The sequence below is a fragment of the Eleginops maclovinus genome, chromosome 12, assembly GCF_036324505.1.
Source record: "Eleginops maclovinus isolate JMC-PN-2008 ecotype Puerto Natales chromosome 12, JC_Emac_rtc_rv5, whole genome shotgun sequence".
NCBI classification, from domain to species: Eukaryota; Metazoa; Chordata; class Actinopteri; order Perciformes; family Eleginopidae; genus Eleginops; species Eleginops maclovinus.
The window spans coordinates 21440774-21462156 of record NC_086360.1 but is presented as its reverse complement, the minus strand read 5'-3'; the positions used below and the strand labels follow the sequence as shown (position 1 = coordinate 21462156).

At 39.2% G+C, this 21383-nt stretch overlaps 1 protein-coding gene across 2 annotated transcripts in view; it reads right to left on the bottom strand.

The window, feature by feature from the left end:
- The window catches only part of LOC134873900 (EGF-like repeat and discoidin I-like domain-containing protein 3), a 96863-nt gene that overhangs the window by 40095 nt on the left and 35385 nt on the right, over positions 1-21383 (bottom strand). For both annotated transcript variants that reach the window (XM_063897807.1, XM_063897808.1), the window contains exon 4: positions 5302-5415. In XM_063897807.1, the coding sequence (XP_063753877.1) occupies positions 5302-5415 (114 nt within the window). The remainder of the gene's footprint in view (positions 1-5301; positions 5416-21383) is intronic.

Genomic DNA, 21383 nt, shown 5'->3' with positions numbered 1-21383 from the left:
AGAAAGTCATGAGGTTGAGTATAAGCATCAACTGTCTAGCTAAATGGAGTGTCAGCAAATAGATGTGACGGTTGGAGGTAGTAGTGTGTGTTTTCATTTCACGTTGTTAAGGCTCTTAACATTTTCTAAATAGAATGATGGTTAGGTATTAGAGAGACAAATATTAATATTGATGCCTGAATTGCCGATTGAATTCCATTTGCAACCACAATTGACTATTGGACAACCTGACAATCGCATTCCGTTTATGGAAAATGTATTTTACTCTGGTTTTTATTTCTAATGACAACAGGGATAACATAATTGAGTAACACAACAGAGGACATGCATATTTTATTGCACTAGTAAAAATGTAATCCACTCATTCAATTTTGTTAGTATAGGCTCTGGTTTCAGATGATAATAGCTGTTTTCAAGAGCCTAGAAAACCACAAGTGTTGGGAATGCTGAGAAAACTAGGAAGCTTTCCAAAAGAACGAGGACACATCAAGCACAAAGTTCAGCCAGAGGCACTGCTCGCTCATGCCAGCTGAACTGTAAGTGTCCGTGTAAAGCAGCCTTCAGGGAAAGCCTGGAGCAGCAGTCACACAGGGGCTGTGATGCCTTCACAATTTAAACAAATCACCTAAGCATTTCAAACCCAGGGCTGACACATAGATAGATGAGGCACACATACACACACCAGCAGACAATTTAAGTGGCAGGCTTGTAAGAAGACTTTCAGCACAGAAGAAAGCCAAGAGTCAGAGAAGAATGGAACAATGAAAACAACCTTAGCACAATGTATCCAGCTGCTAAGACAGTGGGGCTCTAGGCAACAGAGAGGCAGGGAGACAGTGAGTAATGTCTGAGGACGGTCCAGGGGGATCGAATGGAGGCTGGAAGAGAGCAACAACTATATCTGTGTGTTTGCACTGACAGAGATGTGTTTATATATTCCACTATGGTAAATCCCTCTTGCTTTGCTAGTTCTTCCTTTTGTGTGACTCATCGCTTCCAGACCGATGAGGGGATGGTGTAGGTGGATGCGGTAACATACTGCTGAAGCTAAGAAAACCTTTACATTTTCCATTATATTACAGATAGACTACATTCATTCCTTTTAACAAGTCAGAAAAAGATTCAATTTGAGAGGTGGTAAACCAATTCAAACCCATGACTCAGACAGATTGGGGAATCTTTATTTGTCTAGGACTTTCCAAAAGGACCATTGTTTTAGATACACAGTATAATATCAGTTGCATTTTCTGTCGAATCGTATTAAGACCATAAGTCTGCCACTGTCTATACTAGAGGCTATCTCTTTTTAACACAGACTACAAAAAGTGCCAAGAAGATCCATCTTTCAGGAAGCTATCTTAAAATTCAAAGCATAATGTATAGTATAAAGAGAAAACACACACCAATTTCTCCAATTATATATAATGTTGTTGCCATAACTATAAAATGTAAGAAATATATTCCAAATTCAGAGGTTAGTTGCAGGCTCCGAATCTCAAATCTTAAGTGATAGGAACACGTTTTAGGTATTGCAATAAATTGTCTAAGCAAAGGAAGAATTCAAAGCATTGAATATTGATAGTTGGGTTCCTAATTTTCCCCAAAAAACTATTAACAACAAATGGACCAACGGTCGGAGACACAGGACAATTTCTAGGGTCACCAGTATTCATCAGGAGTCATTCTCTGGGGACCATTAATTAAAGTAAAAACTATAATATAAATCCTTTGAAGAGTCTTTGAGATATTTCAGTCTGGACTAAAGTGCTGTACCAACCAACAGACAATAAAGCTATATCGATAGCATGCCTTTAAGGGATTGCAGGCTAAGGAGTGTTAATGAGCTGTAGTTTGAATCGCTACACCAAATATGAAGAATGTAGAAGGTGCAAATCGATACGAAGAGCAATACAACATTTTTAGTTGAACCTGACTTTCAATCTGTAAGGGACCCTCTGGATTAACACACACTAACTTGGCACATTCACCAGATGCCATATCACCCTGATGCAACTCTCGAGTGTGAAACATAATCCTTTTTTCCTTATTACGACTTGACGTTGGTGCCGAGGAGCAATGTTGCGCCATCAAAGTATCATATTTGTTGGAATCTAGTACCTGTTGAAGGCTATTATATATGCAAGATGTGATAAGACACTGTTCAAAGTCCCAGCCCATCTAACCTTGTGGCAATGAAGGGCCACTCTTAACGAGCCGCCTGCCAGTCGTCCGTCAGAGGCAGTCAGCTCCGGGGCCTTGGCCTTCTGGCCCCTGAGCATATATCAGCCCTACGACAGCACACATCACTAACACCAGCACTACGGTGATGTGACAGCTGAATCCATCTCCCACAAGCCTTAGCCTACCTACAGCCTAAACAAATTAGAGCCCCTCTGAAATTAATGCCAGCACACCCATACTAATGAGCATGCGGCGGAGAAAAGGGGTGAGAAAGAATAATACACACAAAAAACTGAAATCAGAAATGAGACTGAATGAAATGCTCCCATATGTATCGTATGGGTGTGTCATTAAGTGAAGTTATAGTGGAAAATAGACTTGTCACTACTCTCCAGTGAACTAGAATGGTGACACTGTTTCCTTATATATCTTTTGGTGTTTTCTTACTTGCATCTGGTCTCTACCTAGTAAGACACATGGTATAACTGCTGTGTAGTTTTGTACAATGGATTCATAATGAAGTGTAAATTACTTTGGGGGTAAAGTATATCATAATGAGTAGTATTATCAAAACTATACAAGTAATATATTAGTTTCTGTGTTTCCTTAATACTGAAACAGGGGGTTCCCTTAAAGTAACCACAGTGTTATGCTATGCTTTAAATGAATTAAAAAACACATGAGCAAAAAACAACCAAATCACTGTTTTATGTTTATTACATTTGATATTTTTCGTAATGCAATACAGCATATACAGTACGTTTTTTCGGGTCAGAAACAGTGACTGTGAGGACAAACAATGGAAAGATGTGTCACTGTAAATAGAGCTCAAAGTAAAACGGATACATCTCCGATTTCAACAAAACGTGGTGATAAAAACAGATCATTTGCAGTAAACCACTAAAGCTTTGAGCTCTTGGATGTATTTGTTACAGGGCTATTAGGTTTTATTTGTGTTCCAGGGTGGAAGTAAGTTAGAGAAAAACTTGGAAGAACTTAAATCGATTTAGATTCCACTCCGAAGCAGATGGTTTAATAATCATCTTGGCCTTCGGATTCTTTTGAAAACCAGGGGTCCTCACTATTGGATCTTTAACTGACCATTCAACCTATAATAATGCCAGAAAAAGTGAATGTCTCTGCTCAAAACAACTGTAAAAATCCTCAATTCGCTTCAGCAGAAAGGCTGAGGCAGTGTGTGGGCCAATCGTTATCTCACTGTAGTTTATGTCTTCTAATATATTCTACTGGCATTTATGTTGGCCAGGTACAGACATGATTTTATTTTTCACAACCAGCTTTCCATTGGACCATGGGAATCAATATTGAATGAACTGAAATTGGATATTACCAAACACATGGGCTATGGGCAAAATCTCACAGCTGCCTTTACATAATATTATAACGCTCGCCTCTGGTCTGGCGAAAAAAAACAAACGTAAAGCTGGTCAGTCTGCAACAGTAGGTCTTGCCCACACACATAACGTGGGAAACACGTAAGAGGAGTTAATACAAGGAGTAGATTTCAGCCATTCCACCATTTGTGTGCATATTATATTCGTTGGGGACCCCCACTGACCATACTGGTTCTGATAAGATGGCAACGTAATTATCAAATAATGTTTGAAAATTCCTGAGTCAGTTACCGAATGGTGGTGCTGCACCGCAGATAGGAGATCTGATGAATTAATTTGTGAGTAGCAGTGCAGGGATGGCTAAGGGCTCTGAGTCCACTGATACATTAATCCTAAAATGTTCCCAGAGTGAGCGAGAAAATCCCTGCAATAGCATAATAAACACATGAGGCCACTTTAAGCTCTTAGGCGTCTTGCAAAAGAAGTGATAAGGAGCTCTCTTTCGTTCTACACAGCCACTGGGTATGAAGAATGAAATGAGGGCTTGCCAGAACAAAGTCTCAGTGTTCAACTTTTCTTTTATTTGTTTTGTTATTATTACGCTTTAAGGTTTATTGTTCTTCTCTGAAAATGCAGGAACGCATTTTCTTTCCAGTTATTGATGTTTTTTCTAATTTAATAGGGATAGAAAGAATGCCATTATTTCAGAAAACATTAACATTCTGTGGAATGTGAAGACTTTGAAAATTAAAAAACATAATTACCATCCGGCGCTGGTCATATTTAAAAATATACGGAGAATTTCTGTTTACTTGTTCAAGCCTTTGAATCCATCTACAGTATGAGCATATCGACACATACTCCATATGTATTCTCAAATATAATGAAGTGAGGATTATTGAAACATTCCAGATGTTTCCCTACACTCCCTACCCTCCATTCTTTTCTTTATAACAAAGACCCCCAAAACCCTAACTTACAGAAGTTGTATGAAACAGAATATGGACAAAACATTACACCTCATAAAAGACATTTTGCATTTTTTATTGCATTTTATACAATGTCCAATGTTGCAAACACCTCACTTACCTTCTGTGGGGCTTCATTTTACTGACACATTTAGTTCTGTAGCTGCAATGGTGCACTGAGCACATAGCTAACATGATGTAATACACACTTCTCTGACTTACTGTATGTATAGCATCTGTTACAGTTGTATATTAGATCAATTGTTGGCTACAAGTAAATTAATAAAATACAAAAGCAAATGTGGTTAGGGGTGTGGTTAGGGCGCCGGCTGCTGGAGTGTTGGGAGTGGCTCAGCCGGAGGCCAGACCGCTGATCGGGATCAGGTAATCAGGTACTGATTAAAGTCATGGTCGTAACCTGGTTCTGGGTTCTGTTGCAGTAGACTGGGTCCTGAGGGAGAACTGTCTCCACCGCCCACGCCAAATGAGAGCGACTAGCCAGCAAGAACGTTGTTAACGGGCTGTTCGGAAATAAATATATTTTGTCTCAAAATACCGAGTTGTCCTTCCATCATTGGGAACCCGGGTGTGAGCCCGAACGCTCACAGCAAAATAATGACTTAATAAACTTGAATAACCCCTGAAAGTTTTAATCAAAGGTCAGCACAAGCCTGTTTAGATGTTCTTCATGGGAATAACCTGCAAGAAGTCTGGTTTGTGTGTGCTGCTAAGAACTATTGGATAGTTGTAAAAAGAGTTCAAAGACAAACATTAAAAAAAGAAACACCAACACTTACTGTATTGACAGTTTCTGCCCATGTACTCCCCTGGGCAGTCGCAGGAATAGTTGGCAACCAGATCTGTGCAAATTCCCCCATTCTTGCATGGTTCCCTTTCGCATTCGTTAATATCTAGAAGGAAAAAAAAGTGCATTAATTTATTTGAAGGAGACACATAGGCAATTAAAAAGACCTCATCCTCATTAGAATGCATTGGTTGGGAGCATTTATTGAATTTTCTCCGTGTGTTACTTGATTCTGTCTGCCCGTAGAAGCTCTCACAAAGACTAATAAATCAAAGAGCCCCCCAGGAGACCATTAATGCAAGAACAGAGAAGTTTTAAAAATGTTAAGAACAACTGGCCTAGTGTACTTTCTTTGCAGTATGAAAACAGTAAGTACCATACTTCACAGTCCCCCGTTTTTGCTAAATTCTACAAAGCTTATAGCTAATTGCACTCCTTACATGCATGTTGAAATAGGCTTGGTAAATATCCTCAGTTTGTTCATTAAAGTATCAGTGACACAAAGAACAACAGCACAGACAGTCACCATGCTAAATTGTCTCAGAATCATCGTCCATTGTGCAGCGATCTTTGCTCTGTAATTGCTCTTCTCTGATTGTTTCATCTAACCAATTACAGAAGGCGAGGGACCCACAACCCCACCCATCACAACCATTTGCACTCTGTTCTATTAAATTAAGGGAAATGGGATTACAGGGATCGTTAACGAAGGAGGGAGGTAGAGAAGTACACTTTTTAACTATTTTGATCAAATTTCTAATTATTTCCAAACACTTTTAATCCTCTAAATATTAACCAGCTCTGACTCATTGGTACATTTTGGCTTTATGAATATGTTAGGATTGAGATTTGGAATGCTTGATAACACAAACTATGATTAAAGTAAGTATTTTCACAGTGATTCATTCATCCAGCAATGTTATCTCTATGTTATCTTTAATGGTTACTTGGACACATTTGTACGGTGTTCACACATGGTCATAGAGGTAATGTGACTGGAAGTAGTAGCCTCTTTAATCTGCAGAATTAAAAAAAAGGGAGGGCGGCACAGAAAGGAATGAGAAATGGTTTGTATTTCAACCAAAACTCCATGGGCGACCCAGGAAACAACTGTATCTGGGTGAAAATATGTTTGATCAAATTGAGCTGTAAAACCTTTCTGACAACAAAAGTTGTGAAGGATGAATTTGATGAAAAACACATCTATTGCTCCCATTTGTCTGGAAAGCATAGGGTAATATTTGTCTGTCTAGACGAGTATAATTGTCTCTATATATTTATTCCACGTTTCTTTTTGCAGTTGCAGAGGGGCTCAATATTTTTTAACCATTCATAGGTCTCTGGTTCAATGCCGAGCCTCTGCATTCATTTGAGCAGAACCCAAATTGCTCACAAAGTGTATGTAAGTGGCTTTGGTTCAAGCTAAATGACATGTTATGTGATATTTGTTAAGGCATTTGAATGGAATACTGCAGGTGATAATTAAATGAACTGCTGCTGAAATGTTGCAAAAAACCCAAATCCTTGACTGTGATGCAACTCGACATGTGTAGTTAAGTACTTCAAAGCCATACAGAAAACAACAATAGAGTTGATTTGGCAGCAATAGCATTTCCTTCAAAAGACTGAGTGCTTAGACACACAACTATGCTGGACACAAAGTAAGTAAATCAAACTGCAGGGGCCACTCATCTCTAATAATTATACATAATGGATTGTTGAAATTATAACAGAGGGAAGTGAAACATATTTAAACCAATACATGTGCCTTTCAAGCTGTGACGATTATATGACTTTTTTTTACGAGAAGTGAATGTTTGTTTCATTCATATAATGGTTTGTGATTCTCTATTCATCTGTTTGTGTATGTTTAGTTCAAGCTGTTTCCGCAATTGTTGTACAGTCTCCATGTTCCCAAAAATGCTTCATGGTTGGATATACATTGCTTACATAATGCTGCAAACAATTCAATTGTTTCCATTGCTTTTAACCTAAGAAGACCGATCCTATATGAAAGACTGGAGTGATGCAAATACATGACAAGGAATGAGGCTTACAACTGAAAGATATTCCATGTACTTTAGGTAATACCCTAACAGGATAATAACCTCATACAACCCCACTTCAAGTCTTTGTAACCTTTACATTTACAGATATGATACACATTTGCTTGAGTGAAAAGCACACACCATTACCTAAAATATCAAAGTAGTAAGAAAGCAGGAAAATAACAGCAGCATACCCATACCCATTAGGCCCGCCCCTTTAAACTTCAGTGGTCCTGGTGTGCGAGAGGTTGGGTACAGGTCACCAGTCAATTACAGAGCAGAAATGAACAGTAGCACAAAAACAATCCTCAGCTCCTTCTGCACACAGCTCAACACACTGTTATTTTACCAATGCAATCACTCCACTTGATATGTGATGTTCCCCTTTAAGGTTATATCCTGTTTTGTTGCCACCATGTAGGTTCAAATTCATAGGTGAGCCAAATGGGCAGGCTACTCAAATAGCCTGGAGCGCAACATGCTACAGAGAGCGGAAAACACAGCTTGCCCATCTCACGCTTTGCTTTCCTTTTATGTGAGGCCATCAGCCCCTGGGAGATCGGTGCAGGGAAAGTGAGACTTAAAAGTGGTGTATTGCCAGTAAATCAGGTGAGAGAAAAGGGATTACTTCAGGGAATGCAGTTAATTCAACCGATAAATACTAGAGAGGAGAGGTGACGAGAAGCGAGAAGAGGAATTGAGAGACAGAAACTAAGATATATATATATATATAGAGAGAGAGAGAGAGAGAGAGAGAGAGAGAGACGAGAGCGAGAGCGAGAGAGAGAGAGAGAGAGAGAGAGGGTGGAATAAAAATACAGTGAAAAAATGTGCTAGCCCAGTGGTCAGGTAAATAAACTGTTTACACGAGGAGTTCCCCTCATCTTATAATAGTAAGTCTGTCATTCTGCAATTAAATAGGTCAATTAGGAAGCCTTATTTTAAAACATCATTTGGATTTAACAAGCTAGATTGTGTAAAGATTTCTACAGCAGATGGAGGTATAAAACTACAAGGCGTGCACTTATAATGCTCTGCAATATCACTACTTTAATGAGGGTTATAATGTACAATTTTGTTGAAGTGTTGCCAGGTTGATGCTGATTAAATTGATACTATATTTAGTGGCAGAACATTGGATTGCAATAGACGAGGTGTTGTCCAACAACTTTACATACAGTGCTGAACCAATTAAGCTTACAATACAGTCATTAGCAACGGAACGATATAGAGTTAAGGTACTTGAAGAGCTAATATACTGACAGTTTATTTTATCATGTCTATCAATATATTCAGTAATAACTAGAATGGATTTCAGCTTCAATATACATTAATACCAAATGTTTATTGACTCATCAGCAAGGAGCAAGGATGTGCTTCCACCTTGCATACAGACACAGTCTCTGAAATATAAGGTCATGAAGCCCAAAAGAAATGTGCTTCCCTGGTCGGTCCCCCACCATACTTTCATCGGGCCACTGGATCGTCTCGCTCCTTGGCTTTGCTCCTCTATCGCTCTCTAAAAAAGTGTCTCAACCAGGACATTACTAAGAGCAATGAATAGTGCTATGTGTCAGGAACTAGCACTGGCTGTGAGCGCTAAATTTGCTTTAGTGTGTCCAGCGAGCAGGAACAGACCTGCATTGGGAGGGGGGGGGGGTGTCACCTGTGCCCTCTCCGCTGGGCTGCACTGACCTCTGCAGCGCTGGCCACCTGCTACAGCCACACAGACACAAAGGCCAGTGAATCCACTTTCAAGAGCCTTAACAATATTGTACAAATCTTGCACAAAGGATGGAAATATGCCATAACCATTAGGCTGAAAATCTATAATCTGTATCAACAACAAGAAAAAAACAATAGCTATATGCATGTTCTCTATTCGGCAGTAGTTGTTGTATTTAAAGAGAGAATTTCATTTACAGAGCTGATTTAAATTACAAAAAGCATTTTAATTTTAGCTCCACTTCCATTTGCATTAGAAAGCCTGAACTGGCCCCAAACAACAAAATAAATCACACAAATGATCGGAATAAATGCCTCCTAATAGCTTAGTAATCCTCTCACACTTGTAAAGCCCCTAAACTTAATTAGCAGAATGAAAGGTAATGTCCCTGCAGCATTGCCCCTACATCTCACCCACTTCCTTCATTAACTTATGGTCAGATGTTAGGCAAATCTGAGTAACGCCTTCTTCCTCCTCTGCAAAGACACTGCAAGCCACACAATTGGAGGTTAGTCAAGACTTTGCTTTCGTGTGGAGACGTCTTATTGTGTTACATCTCTCCATCTGGACTCAGTTTAGCCGTCATGCACATTTTCCCCTCGGGAAGTCTCATCTTATCTTATCTGTTTTTATGTCACAGAGCCAGTGAACCAGTGTGTTTGTTAAGCAAGTCTGTCCTCCTGACCTCTCTTTCTAGGAAAGGCACAACGGTTTGAACTCTGCGGTCATTGATCGACAGGATGAAGTGAACAATCGGGTGTTTATGCCTGCCACACAATTAACCCCTGACCTTGAGCATTCGTTCTTCCTTGGAAGTAATCATCCATTTGTTTTTTTTTAATAGCAGATAAGGTTTTCCCTCGGGCAGGCTGCTGCTGATGCCCAGTGATTCCTGTAGGAATACTGCAGATTTTGGATTTGATGGTGAGAAAATTGCAATCCATGGACAAAATGAATTTATCAGGGAAAGAAAAACACACAGCCAATGATTTACATGACTTGGGTGTTAACCTGACCATGAAGAATGTATTCATTACTTTTAAGCTATGTGACAGAGGATTTCATTTAGGAATTTATGAGTGAAAATATGTATTAGAACAAGTCTCAGGACTTCAAGGACATGAAATTAAGCACTACTTGAAGGCTGATGCATACTGTATATTCTACAACACATGGAGTTATAGTCCAGTGACCACACAGACACATTCAAAGGAGCAGAACATCACATAATGATTAAGTGTTTTGCACATGCAATACTGTAAACACATGTTTGAGAAAGGGGTTTCAGTTTTGATAAGAACAACAAATATTGCGCTGACCTGTCATACAACCCTTAGCCATCCTATGATGCAATCCTCACACAGACATCTCTTTTGTTATTGTTAATTCTCACTACTCATTTTTGGATGTTATGATTAACTCACTTGAAAGGGCAGAGAGAGAAGAGCCATCTGCTCACATCGCATGGGGACATTTCCAAAACTACATTGCCATTAAAGAGAGATAACTGCATTGTTTTCCCACCTGCATTGCACCACCTCATGTCTAATCTCTTCAGTTGTGTGTGATACATATTATTTTTCTCATGATTGACATCTCATACAAGCTTTATCATAGATGCACTACAAATGCATACACGTCTTTCACAAACAGTATCTAAACTAAATAGATTATTTCCCTGCCCATGGGAATTCCAAGCTAGTTCTATACTGTACTTTCAGAAGTGCTGACTTTTCCTCAGTGCTGCTTCTTTTCGTATATGGGCGATCAGCCTTGGATGATGTGTTTGACAGGTCCTGGTACATTGAAATGTGTCGAGTCCACACTACACAAGGCCAAGACAAGACCTGTCTCTCCAGGTTGAGTCAGAGATAGAAGATGGAACATGGAAGAGCCTGTCTTTGCTGTCAATCTTTTATGTCAATCTATCCTTGCCTTGCCAAAGTGACTATCACCGCACACAATAGGATTCCTTTCTAGAGTCCCATCAAGTCCCAGAACCAGTTAAAATATAGTTTTTACACCAACCAAACTAATCCTTTTTTTCCCTATTTCTTTTCAAAGCTATCTGACTAAGCCTCGGTCATATGTATCTAGGCAGAACCTTTTGATTGTATTGATCTTTTGTGCAGAAATGTCTTAAAATAATTCTTGCCACGTGCAGATAATTTCACCAGCGGTACATCCTGTATGTTTCAAGTGCTATGATGATCCATGGAGGTTGAATTCAGGATTAAGAACACTGTTGCGGGACACACTTTTTGAAGTGGGATTAGCCCAGTGAGTCATTATTCACAGCAGCAATCCAGGAGTCCTTGAAAAGGTGTCTTAGGAGAGAGGTTTGAGAGAAGAAAACACTCATCATTTCTATGTCATGAAGACCTGGGGGCTCTGCTGAAGCTGGGATGTGCAGAAGAAAACTTGGAGGAAAGCCTTAAGTGTCATTTTAAGCTTACAGATTGAGCCTCCACAGCAAGTGTGAGAGGAATACTTATCTACCATAACATAATATGGGTACACTTACTGGAAAGTTTAAGAGACATTAAAATCGTACGAGATGCAGAAAGATAGTAGTGGTAGATGACGGCCAAAGAGTAATCACTTGCTTAATGTGGGGAATAATGAGATGTCTTCTCTGAGGAGACCCCAATAATTGAATATATCCGGTCGAAAACACACAACCAATACAGCTGTGTAAGTTAGTTATTACTTTTACCGGACTTAAGACTTACAAACCTAGACAAAAAAAAATGTACCTTGTGGTGATGCATCATAAAATGTCAGGGGACAGCCGAAGGTTTAACTGTTTAAAAAGGACCATGGTAGCGCCAATACCATGGTAGCGAAATCAATCCAATTATTGTCAAGACAAGATTTGACCGACTACTATACACATAGACAAGAATGTAAAACCATTACTATATTAAAAATAATAGCACCCTCAAGCATTACATGAAGAACAGATCTAAAAGGATTCAACGAGTTGAGTTTAAAACATCATCATGAGCAAATATTTGAAATAATATTCACGAAAAGAAAAAAAGGGCTGTTTTAAGGGTCTGATTCTGAATGACTCATACAGAGTTTAATATTGTAAGTGCTGCAGAATTAAGATGCTTTACTGGTTTAAACAGAGAATAATTTCATACTGAATTTTTATTAATTAATTTCCTCGCTGACCCTCTCTCTCATCTATCCTCCCCCGTCTAGAGAAGACTTCATGAATGTTTTGCTAAAAAATGTACTATCATTCCCATAATGGCCATTCGCACTCTTTTATAATTTGTTCCACAGTGAATCACATCTACGATTGAATAGGAGATGGAATAATGATATAACGATCTAACAACACCATCACCCTTAGTTTCAGTCATGTTGAACTCATTGTGTTGTAGAACAACTCTAACACTCATTTGGCTAGACAAATTCACCAAGCTGAAATAATGCAGCTCTGTTTATTCAAGCTGAACATTTAGCAGTGTTCTACTTTGGCTTGAAGTGGCAGCCAGAAGCCAGAGCAGGACTGAGTCTAACTCTTTTTCTGCCACCTGGGATTTGGAAATGCATCTCTATTTATGCTTTGGCCATCTGCCAAAAAGTTTATCCTTACTGTAGGGGCTAGGAGGTGAAAGTAAGCTCAAGTGTCCGAAGGGGCCTTACACAATTAGGCCCCGGTAACAGCTTGTTCTCTAAAACTCCTCCACAGGAAGGATAAACCAGGCGAATGGGTCCTCTGGGACAAGCGAATAAGGGAGGGGTAGAGGAAACGGACTAAATTGAATAAATACACCCACAGTCCTTTTTGACAATAATCATCTAATTATTTTCTTGCTATTTTTCTTCACAACATCCAAAAACATTAATGTTGCTAGGTAAGTCTCCTTTGTCTCTGACATAGTAAGACTCAGCAGTTAAACTCAGTAAACTCTACATTTCTATTCGCAGGTGCATACACTTTTTTACCCTGATGAGGTGCATGATTCATTTAATAAGTGGGCAGGGGGAGTTTGTGTTTTTGACACTTTAAAACTAAAAAAACAAGATCACTTAAATGCTTAATTCTTCTCTGCTTTTGTCAACAGTTTGACTACTTAGATAACATAATTACTACAGTCAAACATTGCACTACTTGGTAACCGACAACTTATTAACTTAAGTGAAACATTGAGATAAAAAAAATCAGGTCCTGGGAAGTCAACAGCAGACAACTGAAGAAATCCAGGCTCTAAGAAAAACCTCTCCTGAAGCACTATAGAAAATTAATACTTTTCCCAAAGTGCTGGCCTTTCCCTAAAACACTAACAAGACTGCACTTTAAGCCACTATTCTGACCATTTTATGAAGCTTCCACTACCAGAAGGCCTCCAGCACCATTACATGTGGATTTAATGGCAAAGATGCATCGTTGAAAGAGAAAATGCCTCAACTTTAATGTTGCTAGAAAAGTACCACCTTTCCAAACAAGAAAGGTCATCTTACTGAGAGTATGTCGGTACGGCAGTTTTTTTTTTTGGCAGAATTTGCAGAATCGAGTGCTTACTGACAGCATATGGAAAAAAATCAACAATGATATATTGCAGGCGAATGCTGACAAGATCAGGCCCAAGCATAGAACAATCCTGGTATATACTTTGTGGTGTCTTCCTTACTATTCAATAAACTTGAGGAAGCCCAAAGGTCAGTTTGGATCTGTAAAGCTCAAGGCTCTATTGAGACGGCAACAAAAAAAAACATTAATGTCAGTAGCACAGAATAGGTGGCCCTGAACAGCATGATCCAGCTTGTTTCCTCAGCTTGTTATCCAAAATGCCCTCTAACAGAGACTAGATAGGGTCAGCTCCTGGGATACGGAAAAGGAGCAGCAGGATAGCCGAGAAAATAGACTTTAGTAGTACAACGCCGCTCTTTCACAAGGGCTCCTTCACTTTGTTGTAGCACACATACAACAAAAGGCAGTGAAAGCTAACAAAACATATCTAGCTGTTACTGTTATCATAGTTCACTTTACCTCGTCACTGACTTGGTGTGCCTTCTTCTTAGTAGGTCTATTGTTTCAATAGTTCAAATAATTGCTTTTCTGCCCTTTATTAGGATTTGAACAACAAATGCTTAAGGCATTACTTCAGTTGATTTGACAGTAGGAGTGTCTTCTAAAGACTATGATTTCCTTTTAATAAGACCAAGTATAGAAGGTCACACCATTTGCTTTATATACGTGAGACATGTGCCCTCTGTTTTTGCATGTTATATTTATCTTTTTAATTGAGATATATTTTGTTCTTTTTTACTGTGTATACGCCAAAGGTCACGGTTCAGTGGAGAGCTGAGAATCACTGCAGGACCATTTTCTCTTCCACCTACTTATTCCATATGTATGCAGGCCCTTTGAGACAGACTGCAAGAAAATATGAACAGTTTTGTCCTTCGACAGCCTGAGAGACGAGACCGTTAAATGAGATGGTGGACCAGCAAAATTGTGAAATCATATTATACTCCAAAGAAAATCCATGCATGTCAGTAGGGATTCCACCTATACCAAATGAACTATACATACATTTAGTATATAAACAGTATATAGAAAGTATATCTAGAAATAGCAAGTATAAGCAGACACCAGTAAGATAGATAGATAGAATCGGAGGATGAATCCCTCTTTATTAGTCACACACATGCACACAGCCGAGCACACACAGTGAAATTTGTCCTCTGCATTTAACCCATCCTAGGACTAGGAGCAGTGGGCAGCTATCGTGCAGCGCCCTGGGAGCAATGGGGAGGGGGGATTGGAGGTGTCCGGTGCCTTGCTCAAGGGCACCGCAGCAGGGCCTAGGAGGTGAACTGGGACCTCTCCAAGTAGCAGTCCACTTTCCATATTTCAAGTCTGTTCGGGGACTTGAACAAGGCGACCCTACGATTCCCAGTCCAAGCCCCTACTGACTGAGCCACTGCTGGACAGTATATATAATTATATATGAACAGAAACCAACATAATAAAAGCAAATCATGTGTCTGGATTGAAAATAGCATGTCGGCGTCGCACAACCTCAGCATTAAATGTACATTGAAGCAAATGTTTTACTAGTTCTGAACATTTCAGCCAGACTTTCTTTGCAGTGTCCAATTCTCCTTATTAGGTTAGTAAAAACCACTGAAATGACTGGCTCTTATGTCATCATAAGAAGAATGAAAAACAATTATTATATAAAAAACATTTTCCAGAACATTTTACGGGGGAATTAAATCATCCCTGGTATGCTGTTATAGCCCAACGATGAGAATAATCAACTATCTTTGAGGTAACTGAATGATGTTTTCATAAAACAGTTAAATCTGTTTAAGACAATAATGTCTATAAACAGATAAAATAAGTAGAAAAAAACCCAACATAAAATACCCTTTAACGGCAGGATTTACTGACCAGGTTATGATTCAACTGAAATACAAATGTTTTTCCAGCGACATAAATGTGGGGCGCTATGCAGAAAAAGGATCAAATGTGCCTTGAGCTATAACAACAGCACTTTCCATGTTGATCTGCACACAGAGCATATAGACAAACTCAACGGGTCTCCATGAGTTGTTAATCATTGGCGTCTAACGCTCTGGCTGTGGGATTGTGGTCAATTCTTTGGATTTTTGGTCGACTATGGCCCCTTCCCTCGGGATACTCTACACTCATCTCTTCCTGTAAATGCAGATTTCCAGCCACAGAGCCTTAGCAGTGGGTGGGCTGTGGGATTGTGAATGTAAGGCAGAGAGGAGGTGTCTGGAGATGGCCTTGTACTCCACACAGCTCTACATCACAGTAATAGTGCGGCAGGGAGAGCCTTGAGGATGCCAGTGTTCACAATAGATCTGAGGGCCCTTCAGGTAATGAGGCACATTTTTGGATCTGTGGTGTTAACCTTGAAAAACTCTAACAATTATAAAAGAGAGAATCTTGAGTGAATAACCAGATAATATACTATGGACTGATGCTGCTGTTGAAACAGGGCATTTAGTTCGGAATATTGTATGTTAGTCACCCTAAGAAGAAGAATAGTAGAGGAACATAAGAAAAAGTCCGTCATTTTAGAATAGGTATAAATTATCCTGAGAAAACAAACCTGTGTTAAAAGTTATTTATGCTAGTATAAAAATAAAAGTTGCGTGCAGATTAGTATAACTCCAGTAAAACTTCCTAACACTTGTAACCCAGAAGTTTTTAAAAAGGATGCAGATTTATACCTAGCAGAACAGACCTCAGGCACTGTGACTAAACCAATGCTGTTTATTTTGAAAATAGGTTAGTTTTCTTTGGACAAAATACTTCTTCCACCCAATCACCAAGGAAAAGTTTTCCTTTAACAAACTTTCTTTCACCATCTTATAAACCATGCTAATCCCGTTAGCTAAGCCTGCCCCGAAAAACTTAAATCAAAGTCGAAAATATGCCCTCAAACACAATTCAGCTATACTTTTCATACTGTATGATCTAAGACATTAAGTGGATTAATGTAAGGCTTCCCCCAGAGCTTTAAACAAAATAGATACAGCACTTTCTAAAGCTTAACCTCTGAGATGATCTTATGGAATTGCGACATGTGTATACAGTATATATGCATTTGAAATATGGGTCAACCATTTTGCTTTCTACAAACACAATAATGGGTTCAATACATCACTGTTTAAAGCATTTCAGCACTTCGCTCCTTCCAACAAACACTATTTTGGATGTCAGAGAAGAAGATTTATATACAAAACTGAAATAATTTGGGATTTGTAATGCCTGGTGATATTCTATTAACAGCTACAAAAGGAAAAGGACATTTTCATGCTTTATCGTGATCTTTCATGTGGTGACTTTTACCGTGCAGCTTCACAGTAAGACGGAGATAACAACTGCCTCAATCATGGTGAGAGGCAGCAGAAAACCACCAGCCCACCAATATCCCTCCACCCCACCCGCTGTCCTCGCTCTGTGGCCTGCATCGGAGCAGAGGAAGACATGCCGGCTAACAAGGGCTCTCTCCTACCCTGTGCCATCACAACAAACTCAAGCTGCAAAGTCACCTCCTGTGAAGCAGTGGCAGGTTTGAGAAGGGCAAGTCATTTTTCGCTTTAAGAGGTACAGGTAACCACTCAGAGGTGTGCCGCTAAAGTGGTGAGTGTTCGCGGGGGAGGAATAGGCACTGGGAAACACTGTAGGACCTCCGCCTCCGCCTAGTACCCGACAAATAAAGTCTCTTGTTGTAGTCAAATGCTTTACGGTTAAGATGTACATAACAACTCTCCTATTGATGCTCATTCATGTTGCCTCGGGCTGTAGTTCTATTGTCTATGCTATCATCTTGCCCTTACACTGTAAATTTAGCAGAACACACATATGCCAGAGGGCCAGTACATTAGAGATGAAGACATAGGCTCCACTAGATACTTCCTTTTGAACTGCAAAACACACTGAAGTTGTCACTATGCAGTCCTTACTGTTGTAACAAGGAGTAAGCAGGGTTTGTCCGTATGGAGTCTATCTCTTTCTTGTGCAGTGAAGCCACAGCCATAAATACTGGCTGGTTATCCTGTGGCAAGAAACTGTGGAAGTAGCAGGGCTAATTCAGCATAATAGCAACTGTCAATAACCAAAAACATGGCCACGCTTTAAAAAAAGATCTCACACAACCTACATTTAACATCAATCAATCCTGCCTTGCTGGTGTGTCATAAAAAAAGACACCTATTGATCAAAGAGCAAGAGAATCTGCTCTAAGCACTTGCAGTCCAAGGAAGAATGAAAAAGACTTAACACCAGTCATCTAAGAGACAATTAAACCAAAACAACTTGGGTTCTTTATTTATTCTGTGACCGTAGAAAAACCAACATCCTCGAAAGAGTAGCACAGAAGCTGCAGGAAATCAAGCTTAGAAACAGAAAGAGGGAAGAGAGAGATGTTTTTTCTGTCTCATCTGCTAACTTTCAGACACATGATTTAGTTTTACTGCAACACAGTCAATTAAAAGCATGTTTAACCTGCAAGGTGGGCTTTTACACACGGCTGTTTATGGTGAGACATTGTGAAAAAAACACCAATGCCCTCTAACAGCCAATACAATTCCCAACAGTCTATACATGTATTTGTCCTTGATAGGCTAAGAACAAAGGTTTACACACATGTCCTTCATAGGCTGCGAATGTGAGTGTAATTTGTCCTTCATATGCTGCGGATGTGTGCCCTAAAATAATCTGCAACCTCATGAAGACTGAGATAATCAGTCCCAATCTTCACAATGTGACAGGTCATTACAATGTTTGGCTTCTCGCCCAATAACGTGCCACTTGTTCCCCTTGTCACCAAAGAGACGCGGCGCCACAATATTCTAAAGATGAATGACTTTGTGATAATAAGGGCTCCAAAGATGAAGCAGTGACATTAGCTCGATATTAACCCTGTTTTTTTTTCAAGTGGTGTTGGAACTGAGACTTACTAAAACTTGCATAAAATGAAACCCATAAAGTGGGTTTCATTAAAAAAATAAAACCGTAAATCATTTCGATGGGATAAATCTCAATCCAGCAGAAGGACATTAATATTGCAATGATCAAAAGACACCGCTGTAATTTCACATTTACACAATATTTTATAAGACAGAAACAACAACCTGAGGGATAAAGCTGCATATAAAGTGGCTGAGTTAACTCAAACTCATAAAACGTTCATTTGAATGGGTGTTGTGCCAAGCGTTTCAGCTGTGATTATCTGATGTCTACCCTGAACATGGAAATCTAAAACTCTTCAGAAGAAACAAAGCAGTCGACATTTAGTGCATACAATATGTGCCCATCAAACAAGTCAGAAATAGCTGCTCCTTGCTCTGCGTGTGCGACTTCATTTTCTGGTTGTGCTTAATAAAAACGGTGTAACAGGCAGAATATGTAGTGCATGTATTTAGGATAAGTTTCAAAGGTGTGAAATTGGATTTGGCACTGAAGGAGCAAGGAGAGATAGTAAGAGCAACAGTAAAAAAATCAGGGCTAGGCAACAACTCTATAATGTTACACTACACAGTATAACAAATACATTGGTCTGGGTTACTGATTTTAATTCATTAGAATCAACATCAAATACAAATGTAATCAAACAATACGATTCAATGCCTAACAGGCCCTTCGATTTGTGTTATTTGCAGTCATGTGTTTTCTTTTTCCTTTTCAGCACCAACACGATGCCATAACAAAGCCCGCTTAGCTGTCATTCTAACAGGAACCATTATGTATTTGCCTTTATCATTTAATTGCAGGAATTATCCAGACGCGAGATTTGATGATTAACAAAATTCTTCCTCCCTTTCACTCCTACTCTCTTCCATTCAACTGTAATGACGGTGAAGAAAATTGGCAGATATTAATGTGTATTCAGCCCTTATGAAATCAGTTTCTCACCACCCTAAGGGCTTAATAGAAAACAATAACTGAATTATGAAATGAACGCTGGCTAATTTCTCACAATTCTGGTTGGAGATAAACACAGTGACACGCTGTTCATGCAGACAACTCGTTCAATGTCTTTTTCGTGTAGCTTTCCTTTAAATATGTAAGGACAAATCATATGGGGTTAAATAAAGAATGACACTGACTGTCAGGAAAAGGTAAATCCTTCTCTTTCAGTTCACTACTAAATTGTTGTCTTGTTGAACCTTGTCTGTGTGGCAGAGTAAAGAGACAGGTATAAATGGTGTCTGTAAGTATTGGTTAACATCTCTCTTTCTCTCCTCGAGTTCATCTTTCTTTCTCTTTCAAACCAATAATGATCCATCCCACCACACAGATCGCAACATGATACATTAAATCCATTACTTAGAAGCACACCTGCGATGAAATGAAGGACAACTGTGCTGCGCTGGCTAATGCAATGCTCAGCCAAGCGCACACACGCAGGCAGGGCAGCCACACGACTTGGCCTATATATCATACTTCAGGATTTAGCAAGATTTAGCATTAACAGATGAAGAGCTACATACAAATACTATATGTATGCTATGCTTATGTAATTCTGCTGCTGGCTAACTGATAGTGGCTCCAACTGTAATGTGACATATTCACCCTCTGTAAAAGCAATGCAGAGGTTCCTTTTTCACTTTTTTAGTGTGTGTGTGTGTGTGTGTGTGTGTGTGTGTGTGTGTGTGTGTGTGTGTGTGTGTGTGTGTGTGTGTGTGTGTGTGTGTGTGTGTGTGTGTGTGTTTGTGTGTCCACATGCAAAGATGGGAACCTGTGCCAAATCCCAATGTCCACACTTCAGGACTCACAGACTTTGAGCCGCATACCAGGTAAGTGCTTGAGGGCTTAAAGCTGTCCCAATGTCAAATCGTCAAGTGCTTGAGCGTCCCATTTCAGACATCTTGGTCCTTTTATGCACACTTTCTGTTAAACTCACTGTTATGCATCTCTTACAATTGCACACAGAAACACCACATTAATTGGGAGCTATTGGTTATGCATATAATCAGAGCCAGGCTGTTTTAAACACCAAGTTAAATATCAACCCTTCATTGAAATGTTGCTTATGGGGCTTTAACACATGCACATACATTTATTTTGTTGACATTAACGGTCCAATCTCTTATATAAGTGCCTCTAAGAGATTGAAATAAAACAAAAAATCCAGAGTCTTCCTCCCACACAAAAGCACTTACGAGGTCAGTGAAGTTTGAGGTGAAAGATGGGCGTTGTACGAGCAAGTGCGCTGGAAGTAAGGGGGGTAGGAAGTGGGGAAGGGTTCATTGCCTCCCCACCCCACATTGCACCCCTGACCCAATTTGGTGTTGCATCTGGTGTGATCAAATCACGAGGGTTTTTTCCCTAATTAATTGACGCCGACTTTCACTCCTCTTGCTAAACATGTTTCGTAAGCAGTGCTGTGTGATAGTGATGTTGACATAAGCTAGCTTCGACACTGCTGTGTAATTGACTTCAAAACAGCTGAGGACGGTAAAACAAGTGAAACAGACTACATCAGATATAAAGAAGAGAAACTTGACTTTCTTAAACATCTTAAAAGCTCACTCTGGCTCGCCTTGTTGTTGACGTGAACAGTTATTAAATCAAACAGCTTGGTTGTAAAGACTATAGAGAAAGCTTTGCAACAATAATATTATTAATAATAATAATAATAATAATAATATTAATAATAATAATATTATTATTATTATTATTATTAATATTATTATTATTAATAATAATATTAATAATAATAATATTAATCATAATAATAATATTAATAACATTAATATTAATAATATTAATAATAATATTAATAATAATAATAT